Source organism: Parambassis ranga, chromosome 10 (assembly GCF_900634625.1).
Source record: "Parambassis ranga chromosome 10, fParRan2.1, whole genome shotgun sequence".
NCBI classification, from domain to species: domain Eukaryota; kingdom Metazoa; phylum Chordata; class Actinopteri; family Ambassidae; genus Parambassis; species Parambassis ranga.
This window is the reverse complement of record NC_041031.1, coordinates 6,681,153-6,694,875: the sequence shown is the minus strand read 5'-3', so window position 1 is coordinate 6,694,875 and position 13,723 is coordinate 6,681,153. Positions and strand designations below refer to the sequence as shown.

The 13,723-nt window shown below is 44.0% G+C and overlaps 2 protein-coding genes across 3 annotated transcripts; one reads left to right on the top strand and one right to left on the bottom strand.

The window, feature by feature from the left end:
• Positions 1–722: 722 nt before the first annotated feature.
• On the bottom strand, positions 723–6,764 carry tent5d (terminal nucleotidyltransferase 5D). The gene is made up of 3 exons (XM_028415881.1): positions 6,715–6,764; positions 4,420–4,737; positions 723–4,103 (listed from the first exon to the last, which is right to left on the bottom strand). The coding sequence occupies exons 1-3, from the start codon at positions 6,727–6,729 to the stop codon at positions 774–776; spliced, it is 3,663 nt and encodes a 1,220-aa protein (XP_028271682.1). The 5' UTR covers positions 6,730–6,764; the 3' UTR covers positions 723–773.
• A 1,717-nt stretch (positions 6,765–8,481) lies between these two features.
• Positions 8,482–12,278, top strand: LOC114442386 (charged multivesicular body protein 1b-1-like). Of its 2 annotated transcripts, XR_003671341.1 has the most exons (9): positions 8,482–8,623; positions 8,860–8,957; positions 9,040–9,186; positions 10,207–10,275; positions 10,354–10,461; positions 10,565–10,608; positions 10,842–10,914; positions 11,486–11,654; positions 12,199–12,278. XR_003671341.1 is itself a non-coding variant. In XM_028415882.1 (8 exons), exons 1-8 carry the CDS (start codon positions 8,608–8,610, stop codon positions 11,531–11,533), a joined length of 603 nt encoding a protein of 200 aa, XP_028271683.1. In that variant the 5' UTR covers positions 8,482–8,607; the 3' UTR covers positions 11,534–11,779. The 2 variants fall into 2 exon arrangements, 1 of the variants encoding a protein (XP_028271683.1); XM_028415882.1 differs by lacking the exon at positions 12,199–12,278 and having other exon boundaries at positions 11,486–11,779.
• Positions 12,279–13,723: the final 1,445 nt, after the last annotated feature.

Below are 13,723 nucleotides of genomic sequence, written 5' to 3'. Positions count from 1 at the left end.
TAATAAATTAAAAGCTTTTGTTTTGACTTTAGGATCTATTTAGCTACTCATGCATTGTTTCTGTGTGCATATAGTCATACATGTTTCCATGTATGTGTGTGTGTGTGTGTGAGTGTGTGTGTGTTTTGAGGAAAATACTGTACACACTAGTAGACCTGTCCCTCTGCATTTTTTCCCAGAATACCCCCATCAGTAAAGGAATAACAAAGATACATTAAAGTGTTTAAGAAGCATAGGAGTCACACAGTATTTGGCAGTGAGAGAACAGTCCTAATTTATCCATGCACAATATCAACCACAGGCAAGGTCCACATTCTGAACAAACCCATTAAGAACAACACAGTAAGAACATGAAAAGAGTGTATAAGAGTTCAAGAACCTGGAAGTGTGTTTGTATGTATGTAAGTAAGTATGTATGTGTGTGTGTGTGCATGTTTGTCTCTCAATGTCAAGAGCACTGTTGGATTCCCAAGGAGACCAAAGGCCTATGACTCATGCAGTGCATATAGCATTTTCTGGAATTTTAACAATACCGGAAGAATTATTATTTTCCCACAAAGCCAAGATAATTATATATAATCATGTTAGAACCTTACAGAGTACTCAGGCAGTTTACTGTAAAAACCCACTCAATCCCACCCCCATAGGTCTATTATAGACCAAACAGTTTATCCCTGGATTATATTTCAATTCTCCAGCTCATGGTGAGCACCATGCCCTTGCTCACTTGTGTGTTTTGTGTAAGTACATGTACCTGTATGTTGGTGCGTGCTTTAGACTAGTCCAGTCTGCGGGTGCAGATGTAGGGGGTAAGGTTGATATAACAGAGTCGATCCCCCTTGGGGTATGTAGTAACTGCAGTAGCTGGGTTCGGCGAGATAAGGGGCGCTATGCTCAGCAAGGTACGGGGCAGGCTGGTAGAAACATGTCACATGGTCTGTGTTGGGTATAATGTTCTGCTCTCCTAGAACCTTCAGTGCCAGCACTGTGATCATGTTCAGTGTCTGACGCCTCTCATGTCCCATCAGACACACCGTGCTGTCGTCAATCACGCGACGCAGTGTCATCAGGTACTGGTACTTGCTCCTCTCTTCACCGATGAAGTGGTTCTTCAAGTAGGACAGGATCTTCCTCTGCTGCTCCTGTACGTCAGGGAAGTCAATGAAAAAACGTGAGCACATATAGCGCTCCAGAGTCTTTATCTGAGTCTCACTGGCTGGTCTGTAGTCTCTGACCAACAGGTTGCTGTATTTCAACAAGCCACCACCTCGAATCTCTTCAGGGTTCCTCGTAGCGATCAGGCGGTAGCGCAGGTGATCCATGGCAGCCTCAAAGTCCCCATACATGCTCTCTGCTAGGACTTCAACAGCAGGGACTGAGTCAGATGCCTGAGGAACACTGCACTGCTCAGACATGTCTGTGGATACCTTGGGGGCTTCATTGTTCCCAGGCACAGAGTTGGATGCCTCAACAGCTTCTGGAGGGGCAGATTCCCCTGAGCCTGCACCCTGAGAGTGAGGCATCATATGTGAGGAGGAGCTTGGGATTGTGATTGTGATTGGAAAAGAGACAGGCTCGGCAACCTGAGGCAGCGATGAGATATAATCATGTTCCTTTTTATCCTCCAGCTGTAAGAGAGGAACTCCTGGCTGAGGGGCAGACTCTTTAATCTGTTCTTTGCTGTCTGTGTTCAATATCAAAGGCTCTATGTCTGAACATACCTGAGGTATAAAGTCCTCTGACTCTACTGGTGGAGTGAGGCAGAGGAGGGGAGGGCTGAGGCAGGGCGAGGGAGGGGTAAGACAGAGTGGAGGAGGACTTAGGCTGAGCATAGGAGGGGTGAGGTATGGAGGTGAGCTGAGGCAGGATGAGGTTGGGCTGAAACTTAGGGGTGGAGAACTAAAGCTGGTAGCAGGGCTGATGGTGGTTAACATCGGAGATGAGAGGCAGTGAGATGGAGGAGTCAGACACAGAGGAGGGCTGAGGCTGGGGGGCGAGGGAGTGAAGCAGGGAGGAGAAAGACTGAGTACAGGAGGGGTGAGACAGGACACCGGAGGGGTGACACAGTGGGAAGGGGAGGGTGAACTAAGTGTGGTCTCTTGTGGGCTGATGTGCTCATTCAGGTCCATCTTTTTGGTGGGCTCTTCTGTTCTGTTTTCAGCTTCATCACTCAGCTCAGGTTCTGAGGTATGTACAGGCTCTTGGGTGTTGGATGTGTCAGCATGTAAAATGAATGTGTCCACTGAGTGAACAGGCTCTGACTGTTTGGGTCCAGAGACAGTTTCTGTGGGGGAGGACTGGCTCAGCTCATCACAATGTGTGGAGGGTGTCTGTTGTTGGCTCTGAGCCTCACTTGAAGCTGCTGTAATTGGCTGCTGAGGTAAATCAAACATGGGATTGATAATATCAGGGGCTGGATCTGGAGCTGAGGTGGGGTCAAGGTTTGAGGATGGGTTTATGGAAGGATTCTGATCAGTCCCATTTGTTGTATCAGTGGTTGTTGTTGTTGTTGTTGTTGTTGTTGGGTGTGAAGTGGGAAGCGCTGCCTTTGGGTCAAATGTTGTCTCAGGTTCGGTGCTGAGGCAATGGTTTGAATCTAGACAGGGCATAATGCCAAGTTCGCTTTCAGAGGCGGGGCTGAGGCAGGGATTAGGGGTGACCTTCCTGCACATCCTCCGAGGGGGTTTGGGAGATGAGTGTTTGAGCACCACCATGTGAGATAGTCTCTCTGAGGCCTTACTGGGAGAGGAGGAAGTCTTTTTGTCAGAAACGAGGCTGGGCGGTGCAGGCGGAATATCCTGAGGGCTGACATGTGTGTTTGGTGTTGTTTCTGAGTTATCCGTGTGTTGTGTGCTGTGAATCTCCAGTGTATACTGTGTGCAAGAGGGCTCTGTATTGCAAACGGGAGGAGTGGAAGAGGTGGAGCCAGAACCATCAATACCCTGTGCGTCTTCTATGTCTTTAGCTTCTAATGCTAAAATATCTTCTGTAATTTCGCTCTCTGTGTCATTTTTACTCTCAGCCTGTGTCTCCTCACTGCCCTCTGCTTCTCTTTCATCTTCTAACTGTGTCTCCATCTCCTCGTGTGAAGATGTGTTAGTGTCTGGGGCAGACACATGTTGAGTTTTATCTTCCTTATTACTTCTCTGATCCTCTGTGAAGCATTTAGATACGCTTGTTTCATCGGATTGCTCTGTACTGTGATGTTCTCGCTCTTCCTGGGCTTTGTTTGAAGTGTTTGGCTTCTCAGACTGTCCCATCTGCTCTGTGAGTTCTGTCTCTTCATCAGGAGGATTTGTGCTGTTATCCATTTCTTTCTGGACAGAGATTTCATTATGATTTGTATGTGCTGGTTGTTGACCATCACATGCCTTTGCTTGCTCTGACTGGTCTACCTGTGTTGAGCACTCAAATTTGTCTATGACCTCTGGCTTGTGTCTGAGTTCAGTCTGAGCTTGTGGGTCAGCTTCCTCTGAGGTTTCTTTTTTCTCCAACTGCTCTGTCTCTTTTAACTTTCCTCTGTCCTCTGACTCTTCAGACAGCTCAGTGGGTGTTTTGTCTTTGTTGTCTGTTTCCTGTACGGAGTGCTTTATCTGGTTTGAATGATCAGTTTGTTGCGAGAACTCTGTCTGGGACTCCTTTTCATGAACTTCATCTCTCTGTTGTGTCCGGCTGATCTGAGCCTTTTCTTCGCTGACTAAGTCTTTACCTGTGGACTTGTCTGACTCTGGAGTGGTGGTCTGATTGGTTAGTGAAGGAGAGCCTTTATTCTGACTCGCAGCAGGCAGGTCCTTGAGAGCAAGAGGATTCATTTTGTGCTGTGACTCCTGCTGCATGTAGGACTCTAGGAGACGGTCCAGAATGATCTGAAAGGAGTCTACACTGAACTCAAACTGCCGTCTCAGGGCACTCACAAATTTAAGCTCCAGGTTTTTGCCACTGTTGTTGGAGAGGGAGATGAGGCTCCAGCGGTCGTGTTCATTGAAGACTTTGACCATTTTCTGAACGTAGGCCTCCTTCATTGTGCCACTGCTGATCCGCTCCCTGTTGACCCCAGCAGGCAGGCAGTCCAGCAGGCAGCCCAATACGGACTCTTTGATCACCTGGGAGGGTGAGAGGTCAACAACATGACAGCTACATCTAATGACTGCAAACTGAGAGCAATTTTACTTGTATTATTCAACTGAATATTACAACGCTAATGCAGTTAAAATATTAAATCCAGAAAAACCAATTCAGTTTTATTGGAAACTTTCTAAAATTGAATTATGGTGAGGATCATTATCAATGTAGCACCAGAAAAATCAATACTAGAGAGAGAGAGAGAGAGTAAATGAGAGAGTTTCGGCTTGAGGATAATATACAAGAATGAATGCAGGTCAATATATCCCTATAACAATGAGAGTATAGTATTCGCACCTGGAACTCCTCCTGACTTGACAACTCCACTCCAAAGATGATGTCCAGGTCCTTGTAGCTTGTTCCGTTGTCTCGGACGAGGACGTGACTGGCTGTGGAGCCGTTCAGACGAACATCTCTCACTGTGATGCCCTGCTTCTGCAGCCGAGCCCGCACAGCTATGATGATGTCACGAGGACGCAACTCCAGTGTGGGAAAGTTCCCACGGCCGTGGATCGGAACCACGTCTGAAAGAACCTGGTGGAGAACCTCCACCTGCTCAGCATTCAGGCTGTGAAACCGCTGGCTGGATTTCCTCTCAGACATGCTGCTGCTGCCCTGAAAAGAAGGGAAGTAGGTCCACAATGACAATTTATTATAATTTCCCAACAATACATGTAATGTGTTTAACTGTCTTCTATCTCGCTCTTTTTCACATACACACACACACATACACACACTTAGCGCTCAGTCACACTCATATGCACTCTCCCTGCCAGTCTGCTGTCTGCAAGTCACAGCTTGGCTGACAGCTTTTCCACAATGCTAATGTAACTGCTGTGTTGACAAGCTGACACATGGACATGTAGATGTGCTTTGAATAAATAATCTTCTACTGCTTTACAACATAATATGAGGAAATGTTGCAAGTGAAGTCTTTATTTACACATAACTTATGTTATATTTATTAGTCACTGTATTTACAATCTTCCTCAGTCTGATACAATAGCTGGATCAGAGCTCTTTTCAAAACATTGCACGACATAATAAAATGCACCTATATGTTAACGCTTTGTAAAATAATAATAATGTTCCTAATAAGTATAATAAGTAAAGGCAGAGAAAGTCTTTGTTTATTGATTGTTTCCATCAGGGGAGCAAGGGTTAAGCTGAATGAGTCATCACCAGCAAGACTGCATTAATCACACCAACGTCATTAATTAAAGACACACATCTGCTCTTGTATCCATGTGTGCACATTACAAACAGAGCCTCATTCACTCCTCACCAGGAGAAGCTGTTTTGTAACACAAATTTGAACAAAGTGGAATTTCATTATCAGCCAGTTATTTCTTTTTGGTTTCCACATGTGCAATCCTCCTGGCAGTTATACTCGCACAGCCTCGGCATCCAGACTCCCATCAATCAATCGCTACAAGATAGACAGATTTTTCAATAAGCCACACAATATTTGTCTAACCAAGTCAGTTCAAAGAGTCTCTGTTGTGCGATGGAGTAAGCGTGTTTTGTGGGCGCCTGTCAAAGTGCTTCAGGGAGTGAGTACTCTTGTTTTGAGTGTGCAACTGTGGTTCATAACAGCCCATTATGATCTATTGTTTGCTTTAATCAATAGTTGTCACTCAGTGCTACAGCTGAATGCTGCTGATTGCTATGATTTGTCAATACTAGCAGGCTAAACACTGGGATACTAATGAGCAATAATGGGATGCTGTCTAGTATCAGTTTGTCAGACATCACAGAGCAATAGTCTGTAACAACCACTAAGAATCTATTAAATCTACTCTGATTTCAAAGACTCAAAACATTCACAACAACACTGGAGCAGCATTTTAGTCAATATGGAAGTCTACAAAGACAACATCTCTTTTTCTTCAATGAAAGAGCTGATTGATCCTAACGGAAAACACAGAAGTTCACATTGACAACACCTAAAGGACTGGACATGGATCAAAAGGCAACATACAGCCCCAGATGTGTGACACTGATCGTATAGGCTGCACAGAGCATAAAACGATCCATGGAGGAGGCACAGAGAGGCACTGCGGGACTGTTTTCCAGCTGGCCCCTCTATCTTCCCCCCCTCCCCTTTCTCACTCTTCTGCAAACTTGCAGGCTGAGTGACTCATCCAGGCGTATCGGCTCAGCTCGCACATAATCTATGGCCACCGAGAAACACATCTAAGGGCTCTCATCTACAAAACAAACACAAACAACAAAGATCTGTAATCTTGGGTTGCAGTTCTGGGTATAAATTCTGTAAAAGTCTGTAAACACAATATACTGTAAAAAAAAAAAGAAATGGAATAGTTTCCCATAAAATAACCACCATATGGATGTGATGGTTTGCCTCCTGTTCCACACACTCCACCATCACTTAGCCCATACTGGCAATGACCCAGAGCCCTGCTGGGTCTCCACTCTAATAACCCAACCACACACTTATTTGCACCTGAGCTGGCAGGTGGAGGCAATTACCGGCAGTTAAGTGGCTGCCAGACTAGAAGCCAGTTGTAGCTGCTTCTGAGTACCAGGGTGTGAAAAAAAAAGTTCCCAAAGCTGGAGGTTGTTACTTACCTGTTGCTGTGGCATGTGAGGGGAGCGACTGGCTCCTTCAGCGGATTGAAACCTTGAGTATCCACGGAGCCACAGGTTCGGAGAGTTTGTGTGTCGTGTACGTGGGGTTTGTTTTGCTTTTGAAGTCCCTACCCACCCCGGCCAGACCCGGTGCTGCTGATGCGGCGGCTCGGTCCCTTATAAGGAATAGGATGCTAGAATCTGCGCGCGAGTTCATTCGGGCGCTGTCCAGGAGGCGCGTGGTGCTGAAATGAAGAATGAAATGAGTCCTCGCGCTCTTGTTTTCTCCTTCGGCCGCCCGGAGCGTAACGCAGTTTCCATAGCGACCTGCCGTCATTCAGTTATGACTGGGGACTCTGCGTGTGTGTGTGTCTATGCTTACAACAATGATGGTGGAGTTGTGATGGGAAAGAGGGCGTTAACAAGTGTCAGAGATAATTCGTATATGCGTGTCGGCCCCTATATATTTAAAGAAATAAAAGTTTAAAATACGAGCAGCTAAATTCAGCACCTGAGCTCTGAGTGGCACCCAGCGCTGTTATCACAACACCACACTTACACTGCGTGCCTGCTCATGGTGGGTTATACCAGGCTATATCTGTGACTTAACACGCAGCCATTCACCTCAGGTGGACACTTTGGGGTTGAGGCCAAGGTTTGAGCAGCCAGTTGGTTATTTATTTATTTATTTTTTCAAACATCGTTGTATCTAATGCTGTGTCCATACAGCGTGTCAGCTATACAGTATGAGTCATCCATGCTGCTCCCTCGCCCCTGACCCAGCCGTTAATCCCCCCCAGCCCTCTTCGGCTGCTGCACACACACACACACTCACACTCACACACACACACACCTTTTCTACCAGGACGCTGATTATCCTATTACACCGCTCTTACTGCAATTTCCAATTTCTCCTTCCATCTCTCCAACACAATAAAACAAACCCCTCCATCCGCTCCACGCGGAACTCTCACAAAAACAACTACAGATGTTGCACGTCTGCTCGTCAGCGCCTCGGAAACAACGTGAAGGAAACACGGTTTATAGCGTTAAAGCAAACACGAAGGGGCTCTGTGGAAAAAAGGTCAATTTACTCCCTCACAAAAAAAAGAACAAATGACGTCACTAGACATGTACAACAACCTACCGATACCGGGTACAAACTATTTTTAGCCTGCATGGAACTTGTCTGCTTTGGACACGCGCGTCCGTCCACTCTCTCGAATGGTCGTGACGTAGGAGGGGCGCGCACGCTGTGCTAAATCGTGATCGCGTGTGTGTGTGTGTGTGTGTGTGTGTGTGTGTGTGTGTGTGTGTATGAGTGAGTGTGATGACGGTGAGAGGCAGCCAGAAGTGTTTAAAGTCAACGATGAATGAAGACAGTTCACACATCATGGCGCAGACTCAGTGCGAGGGTCCAGTCCTCAACACAGCGACCAGGAAACACATGTATCAATATATGACGATGTAACTGAACTATTAGCCGATCAGGCTCCATTTATAATAATATAGAAGCCTCTAAAACATGAAGGGACATCCATGAAAAGTCAGCCTGCCTCAGCGTCACTGCCCTGCGCCTGCGCAGTATAAAAACTATATTTGCAATTTTTTTAGAAACAGTTTATAACCCTTTTCTTACCAGAGTAATAAAAACAGCATTACTGAATGAGAAAAATCGAACATGTAAATTACAACAATGTTGGACAAATGCATAAATACAACTTTGCTTAGATGGTCCTGAGCAAATGCGGAAGTACACACAGAGGGAAGTCTCTTGTTTTTGCTGCATGGCCGAAAACAGCCTTAAAAATCCAAACAAACTACTCTGGGAGATAAGCTAGTGGCTGGATGTGAATTTAGATGTAAGTGTTTGTCCCAGCAGGATCCTTCATCATGTCGAATATGGAAAGTATCCTTTCCTGTGATGACTAACATCTATAACGGTGTGTTTGTTTAGCAGCAGCTGTAGCTAACACAAGCTGGTTTTAAGAACTAGCTAACACATGCTGGTATCTGCTCTACTGACATCACTTCACTTAGATAATGCCTTTAAATGTGTCAGCATGCTGTATGTTTTTCATAAATAACTTGTAAGTTATTTATTGTCCTTTACTAGCACACACCATCCCTTGACTAGCTTTACAGAACACTTGTTCAACCTCAAGTTTGCTGCCAAGGAGCTACAGCGCAACTCTAAGAAATGTGACAAAGAAGAAAAGGCAGAAAAAAACAAAGTGAAGCAGGTTGGCTTCTTACACTGTGGTCTTGATAGGACGAGCTACACTACAGTACAGCTGCAGTGTGTGTCATTGTGTGTGTGTGTAGGCTATCCAGAAGGGTAACATGGAGGCAGCCAGGATCCATGCAGAGAACGCCATCCGTCAGAAGCATCAGTCTATTCATTTCCTCAGGATGAGTGCTCGTGTGGATGCAGTGGCTTCTAGGGTCCAAACTTCTGTTACTATGAACCAGGTCGGGGTTGTAGGTCAATGGTCTCTAGAATACATTTCTTCATAGTTTAAAATGACAGGGACATTGCAACACTGTACATATAATAGATTTTAGAAGACTCAGACATAAAGACATTAAGATTTAGTTTAATCCAGAATTACTATCTGATCTACTTCACACTACATTATCACTATCTAATCAACTGTGTATCTACTATCACAATGTTTAGGTTTATGTTTCTATCAAACATCCACAGATGGATTTGATTTGGATGATATCATGTCCTAACACTTATTTCTAACATGCCGCTGACCCATTAGACACATTTTAATAGTCACCTCCCAGTGCAGACAGTAATAGATTTCCTTGATAGCATATACCTGACTTATTTTACTCTGCTTCTGTGTGTATATTTTTAAAACCGTATCTTACTGCTAAAGATGAAGATCTGCAGAGTGCAACCACTTTAGAGTCAGCCAGAAAAGGGACGGCAGACATGCAAACAAAAAGACGCCACTTACATAATGTCATCAGATGTGCCTCAGACTCTCTGCTATTAGCTTTTTGCTCTTGTGACAACTGACAGCCTCTAAAAAGCTTTAATTCAGGTTCACTATAGAAAAGGCACCATTTCAAAGCTCTTAATAACATATGTAGAAATGGTTGAAGTGCAAGATTGTAGAGCTGAAAAACACCTCCTCCCACTTCTGTATGTTGCTGGCCGTCTCATTAAACATTGACGCCACGACATTAATAATAAACCCATTTACCATTGCTTGTTGAACTAATGGTAAGTTGGTTCTGACAAGATTAATCCTTAATCAGCGTCATCCTCTGACTATTAGGGATGCATCTGGAATGAGAGGAAGTCATGACAGTGTGGTTAAAAAGGCTAAAGTGACACCTAGTGGGTGTATGAGGATATAGCACTCTGATAAGGATTGCATTCTCAAAAAGCTTTTTGAATTAGAGTTAAACCAGCATAGAAATGACATGACTACTTTAGTGTGAGCGCCTAATTTCATGTAATTGTTTGTGCAGGTATCTAAATCCATGTCTGGAGTAGTGAAGTCCATGGATGCAACACTGAAAAGCATGAACCTGGAGAAGGTACAAAGCTAATCCATTATACTTAATACAGCACAAATGAATATCATAAAATGATGTTTGCCTCTGTCTTTCACTCAGATCTCTGCACTCATGGATAAGTTTGAAAGCCAGTTTGAGACTCTGGATGTGCAGACAGCTCAGATGGAAGACACAATGAGCAGCACCACCACTCTGACAACACCTCAGGTAATAAGTCCCGTGGACTTGTTGCCCCAGAAATCTGTTTTTGTTTTTCAATTGTGTTCCACTACAGTTCATTTTAATGCTTATGTACTGGTTGTCTCATCAGAATGATGTCGATATGTTGCTGCACCAGATGGCTGATGAAGCTGGGTAAGATCCCCAAACACTCCAAACAAGAGCACAAATATCAATAATGACAAAAACTATATTAAACTGTTAAAGTAAAAAACGACATGTAAAATAAAGGACAATGACCTAAAAATACAATCTTAAGGATTTCCCCTGCCAAGGCTTCTTTTTATTATAAAATCATCTGTTAATATTGATTGCAAATATTATTTCAAAGCAGCGGTTTCTAAAACTGATTCTGTGTTTTCTGTCAGGCTGGATCTTAACCTGGAGCTTCCTCCAGGCCAGACATCCTCACTGGCTTCATCTGTGGCTTCCACAGAGCAGGTCACTTATCAATATGCTTCCTATTGTTTGTGTATTTTGCACATGAACTTGTCTATAGGGAGTGATCGATAAGTTTGTGCCTTAATGTGCAAAGAGATAAGTTGTGGTTCACATTACATGCATCATCTGTTACAGTGAAATTTAAAATTACATACTTACTACCTTGATCTCAAAGATTTACCCAAGGACATGCTGGTGGTGTGTGGGTGTTTGTGTGGGTGTGGGTGGGTGGGTGATTGGGGGTGTCATACTGCTAAATGTATGTGGTAAAGTGCTCATAGTGTGATCTGTGTAGGTTCTAACTGTTATATTGATCCTTCACGAATAAGGGAACTACACTTGAGACATAAAGCTAATCCTCATAGGATTACATTAGATTATATTTACCAATCTGGTAATGAAGGAAACAGAACAGCAGCCAGTCTGTAAGCTCACAAAACAATCACACAGTCACAGTTCCTGCTCATATTCTGACTATATTGATAGGTCCATCACTGATTATATTAAAGTAAGTTATTATATTCGTCCACATCACCCTCTGACCCTATTTTGTCTTTTGTGTTTTCCTTAGGATGAGCTCTCCCAGAGGCTGTCCAGGCTGCGAGACCAGGTGTCATAATGACACAGTGGGGGGAAAAAAGGAGAAAGGAAGTAGAAGAAGAGAAGGGATGGCATGAAGGCGGTTAGAGAGAAAACAGCGAGTCAATAAAAAGCCTTTCATGTCCTCTACTGTTCTCAAGGTTTGTTCTAATGAGAGAAATACATGAGAAGCATCAGAGCTGAAAAAGGCTGTTTACAGTCCAGCTGCTAACATCGTAGCTAGCATCACTATAATAATCTTCATTTGCACACTGTTATTATGAATTACCTCTGCTATAAGCTACTACTCTGCTGATGTGTTTATCTATAAAGGTGATGGAAATGTTCTTGTGTTTGTATTATAAACAGCTAATACCTCATTCCAGAGTGCATATATGCACATATGCAATGTGTATTAAATGCAAAAAGCCATGTATTTATTTATTTATTTACTCCTGTAATTATTTATCTCATCCTTGTCTCTACCAAGGTTGTGGAGACTTCTGGTGTCGTTGCCTTGCACACCTGTTTATTTCTGTTGTTTTATATTTATGTTCACAAAACAGGGCTCAGACAGAAAGTCATTAAAAACATTTAAATGTGTTAAGTCATCTTGTATTTGGTGAATGTGTGCTCCTCACCAGATGCCTCTCTGTCCTACCGTCTTTCATTTGACCCCTCCCTCCTCTTTCTCTCCTCCAACAGGGAACAGATGAGAGGTCAAAGGTGTCACTTGTAGAGGAAGCGGCCCTCTGCCGCTCGCATGCCAGTGCCTTATTACACACACACACACACAGTTCAGCATATCCTGGAGGGGGGGGGGGGGTCTCAGCTGGGAGCCATTACAGGTGCTGTCCATGCACACACACAAATATCCATACATGAACACATTGGCAGCCCTGTAGCTGATGGGAGTTCTCCAGAGTGACACTCGGCCACCTCTGACCCTTTTTGTGTCCTTCCTAATCATCATCAGCACACACTTAACTACATCCACAATCATCATCAGTGGCTCCAGATTGACACAAGTCTCTATTTTGCCTATTACCAGACACTTTGATGAGTTCGATGTCTGCAGTGTGTTTGAGCACGCACACGCTCCTCAGTTGTTCCTATTTTCTCGCTAACCCCCACGATCCAACAGCTGTCAGTCATTTCAACCTTAGGTTAAATCATCTGAAATCAAATCACCATGTCTCTCTGCAGAAAGAACCGCAAACTCTATTTGATACATTGTGCTTTAAAACTATTTTTAACCCTAAATGTCTGGGCTCTTTTCTTTCAACTTGATTAAAGCTGGGAGAGACTGTCATGGCCTATTTTTCTCTCCACTTTGTGCATCCAAACATGTGTGCAGGGATGCTTCCTCCAGATGTGTAGGAGACAGCTCCTGTAGGAGCTCTGCTGTGGAGGGGAAACCTGTGTATGTATATGTGTGTGTGTCAGGTGTTGATACCTTGTGGCTCTCCCCTGCAGTGCCGTCAACACATTCTTGTCCCGGTTTCTAGAGGAGCGTTACTCGCTGACAGGCAGGGATCCGGTGGGCTGGTGGTCCTGTCCCCATGGCTGACCTGCCTGCTTCTGCACAGTTGGGGAGAGAGCTGCTGAAAGAGCCATAATTGCAAAACATGGGGGATTGCGTGGATCTTTATATGATTCACACACAGGATATGAAATGGTATGTTCAGTCAATTAGTCACAAGCAGGAAAAGATATGTGCAGTCCAAGCCCAAGTTTTATCTGGAGAATAAAAGCTGAGGTAAGGCTAATTTATAGTTCCATAACTTCTGGATAAGTACGTAATAATTTCCAGACGTTAACTATTAATCATTTAAAACTATTGTGTTCACTTATTTTGTTTTTAAGATGTATGTATGTAATGTGTCCTTTGATTATGTGTCAGGTAAAAAAATATTTTTGCCATCCGCTGTTGTACCATTAACAGTAGGTTGATATTATTGGTGAAATACTCATGTATAATCATTTGTGAGTCTAGACAGTAAAACAGCCCTACATCTATTATAAGTGCTCTATTAGGTGGCAATGTTTCATAGGTTCTTTTTCCCCCTCCTCTCCTCTCTGACTTCTGTCTTCCTCTCAGCTTCCCATTTGAAATATTCAATTACTATCCGTGAAGGGTCAGGTCAAGCACAGGAAGCAGAGCTGATTGGTTCTACTTGGATATCGATGGGCATGTGTGACCAATCGCTGCTACCCAGGGCTTTCCCCA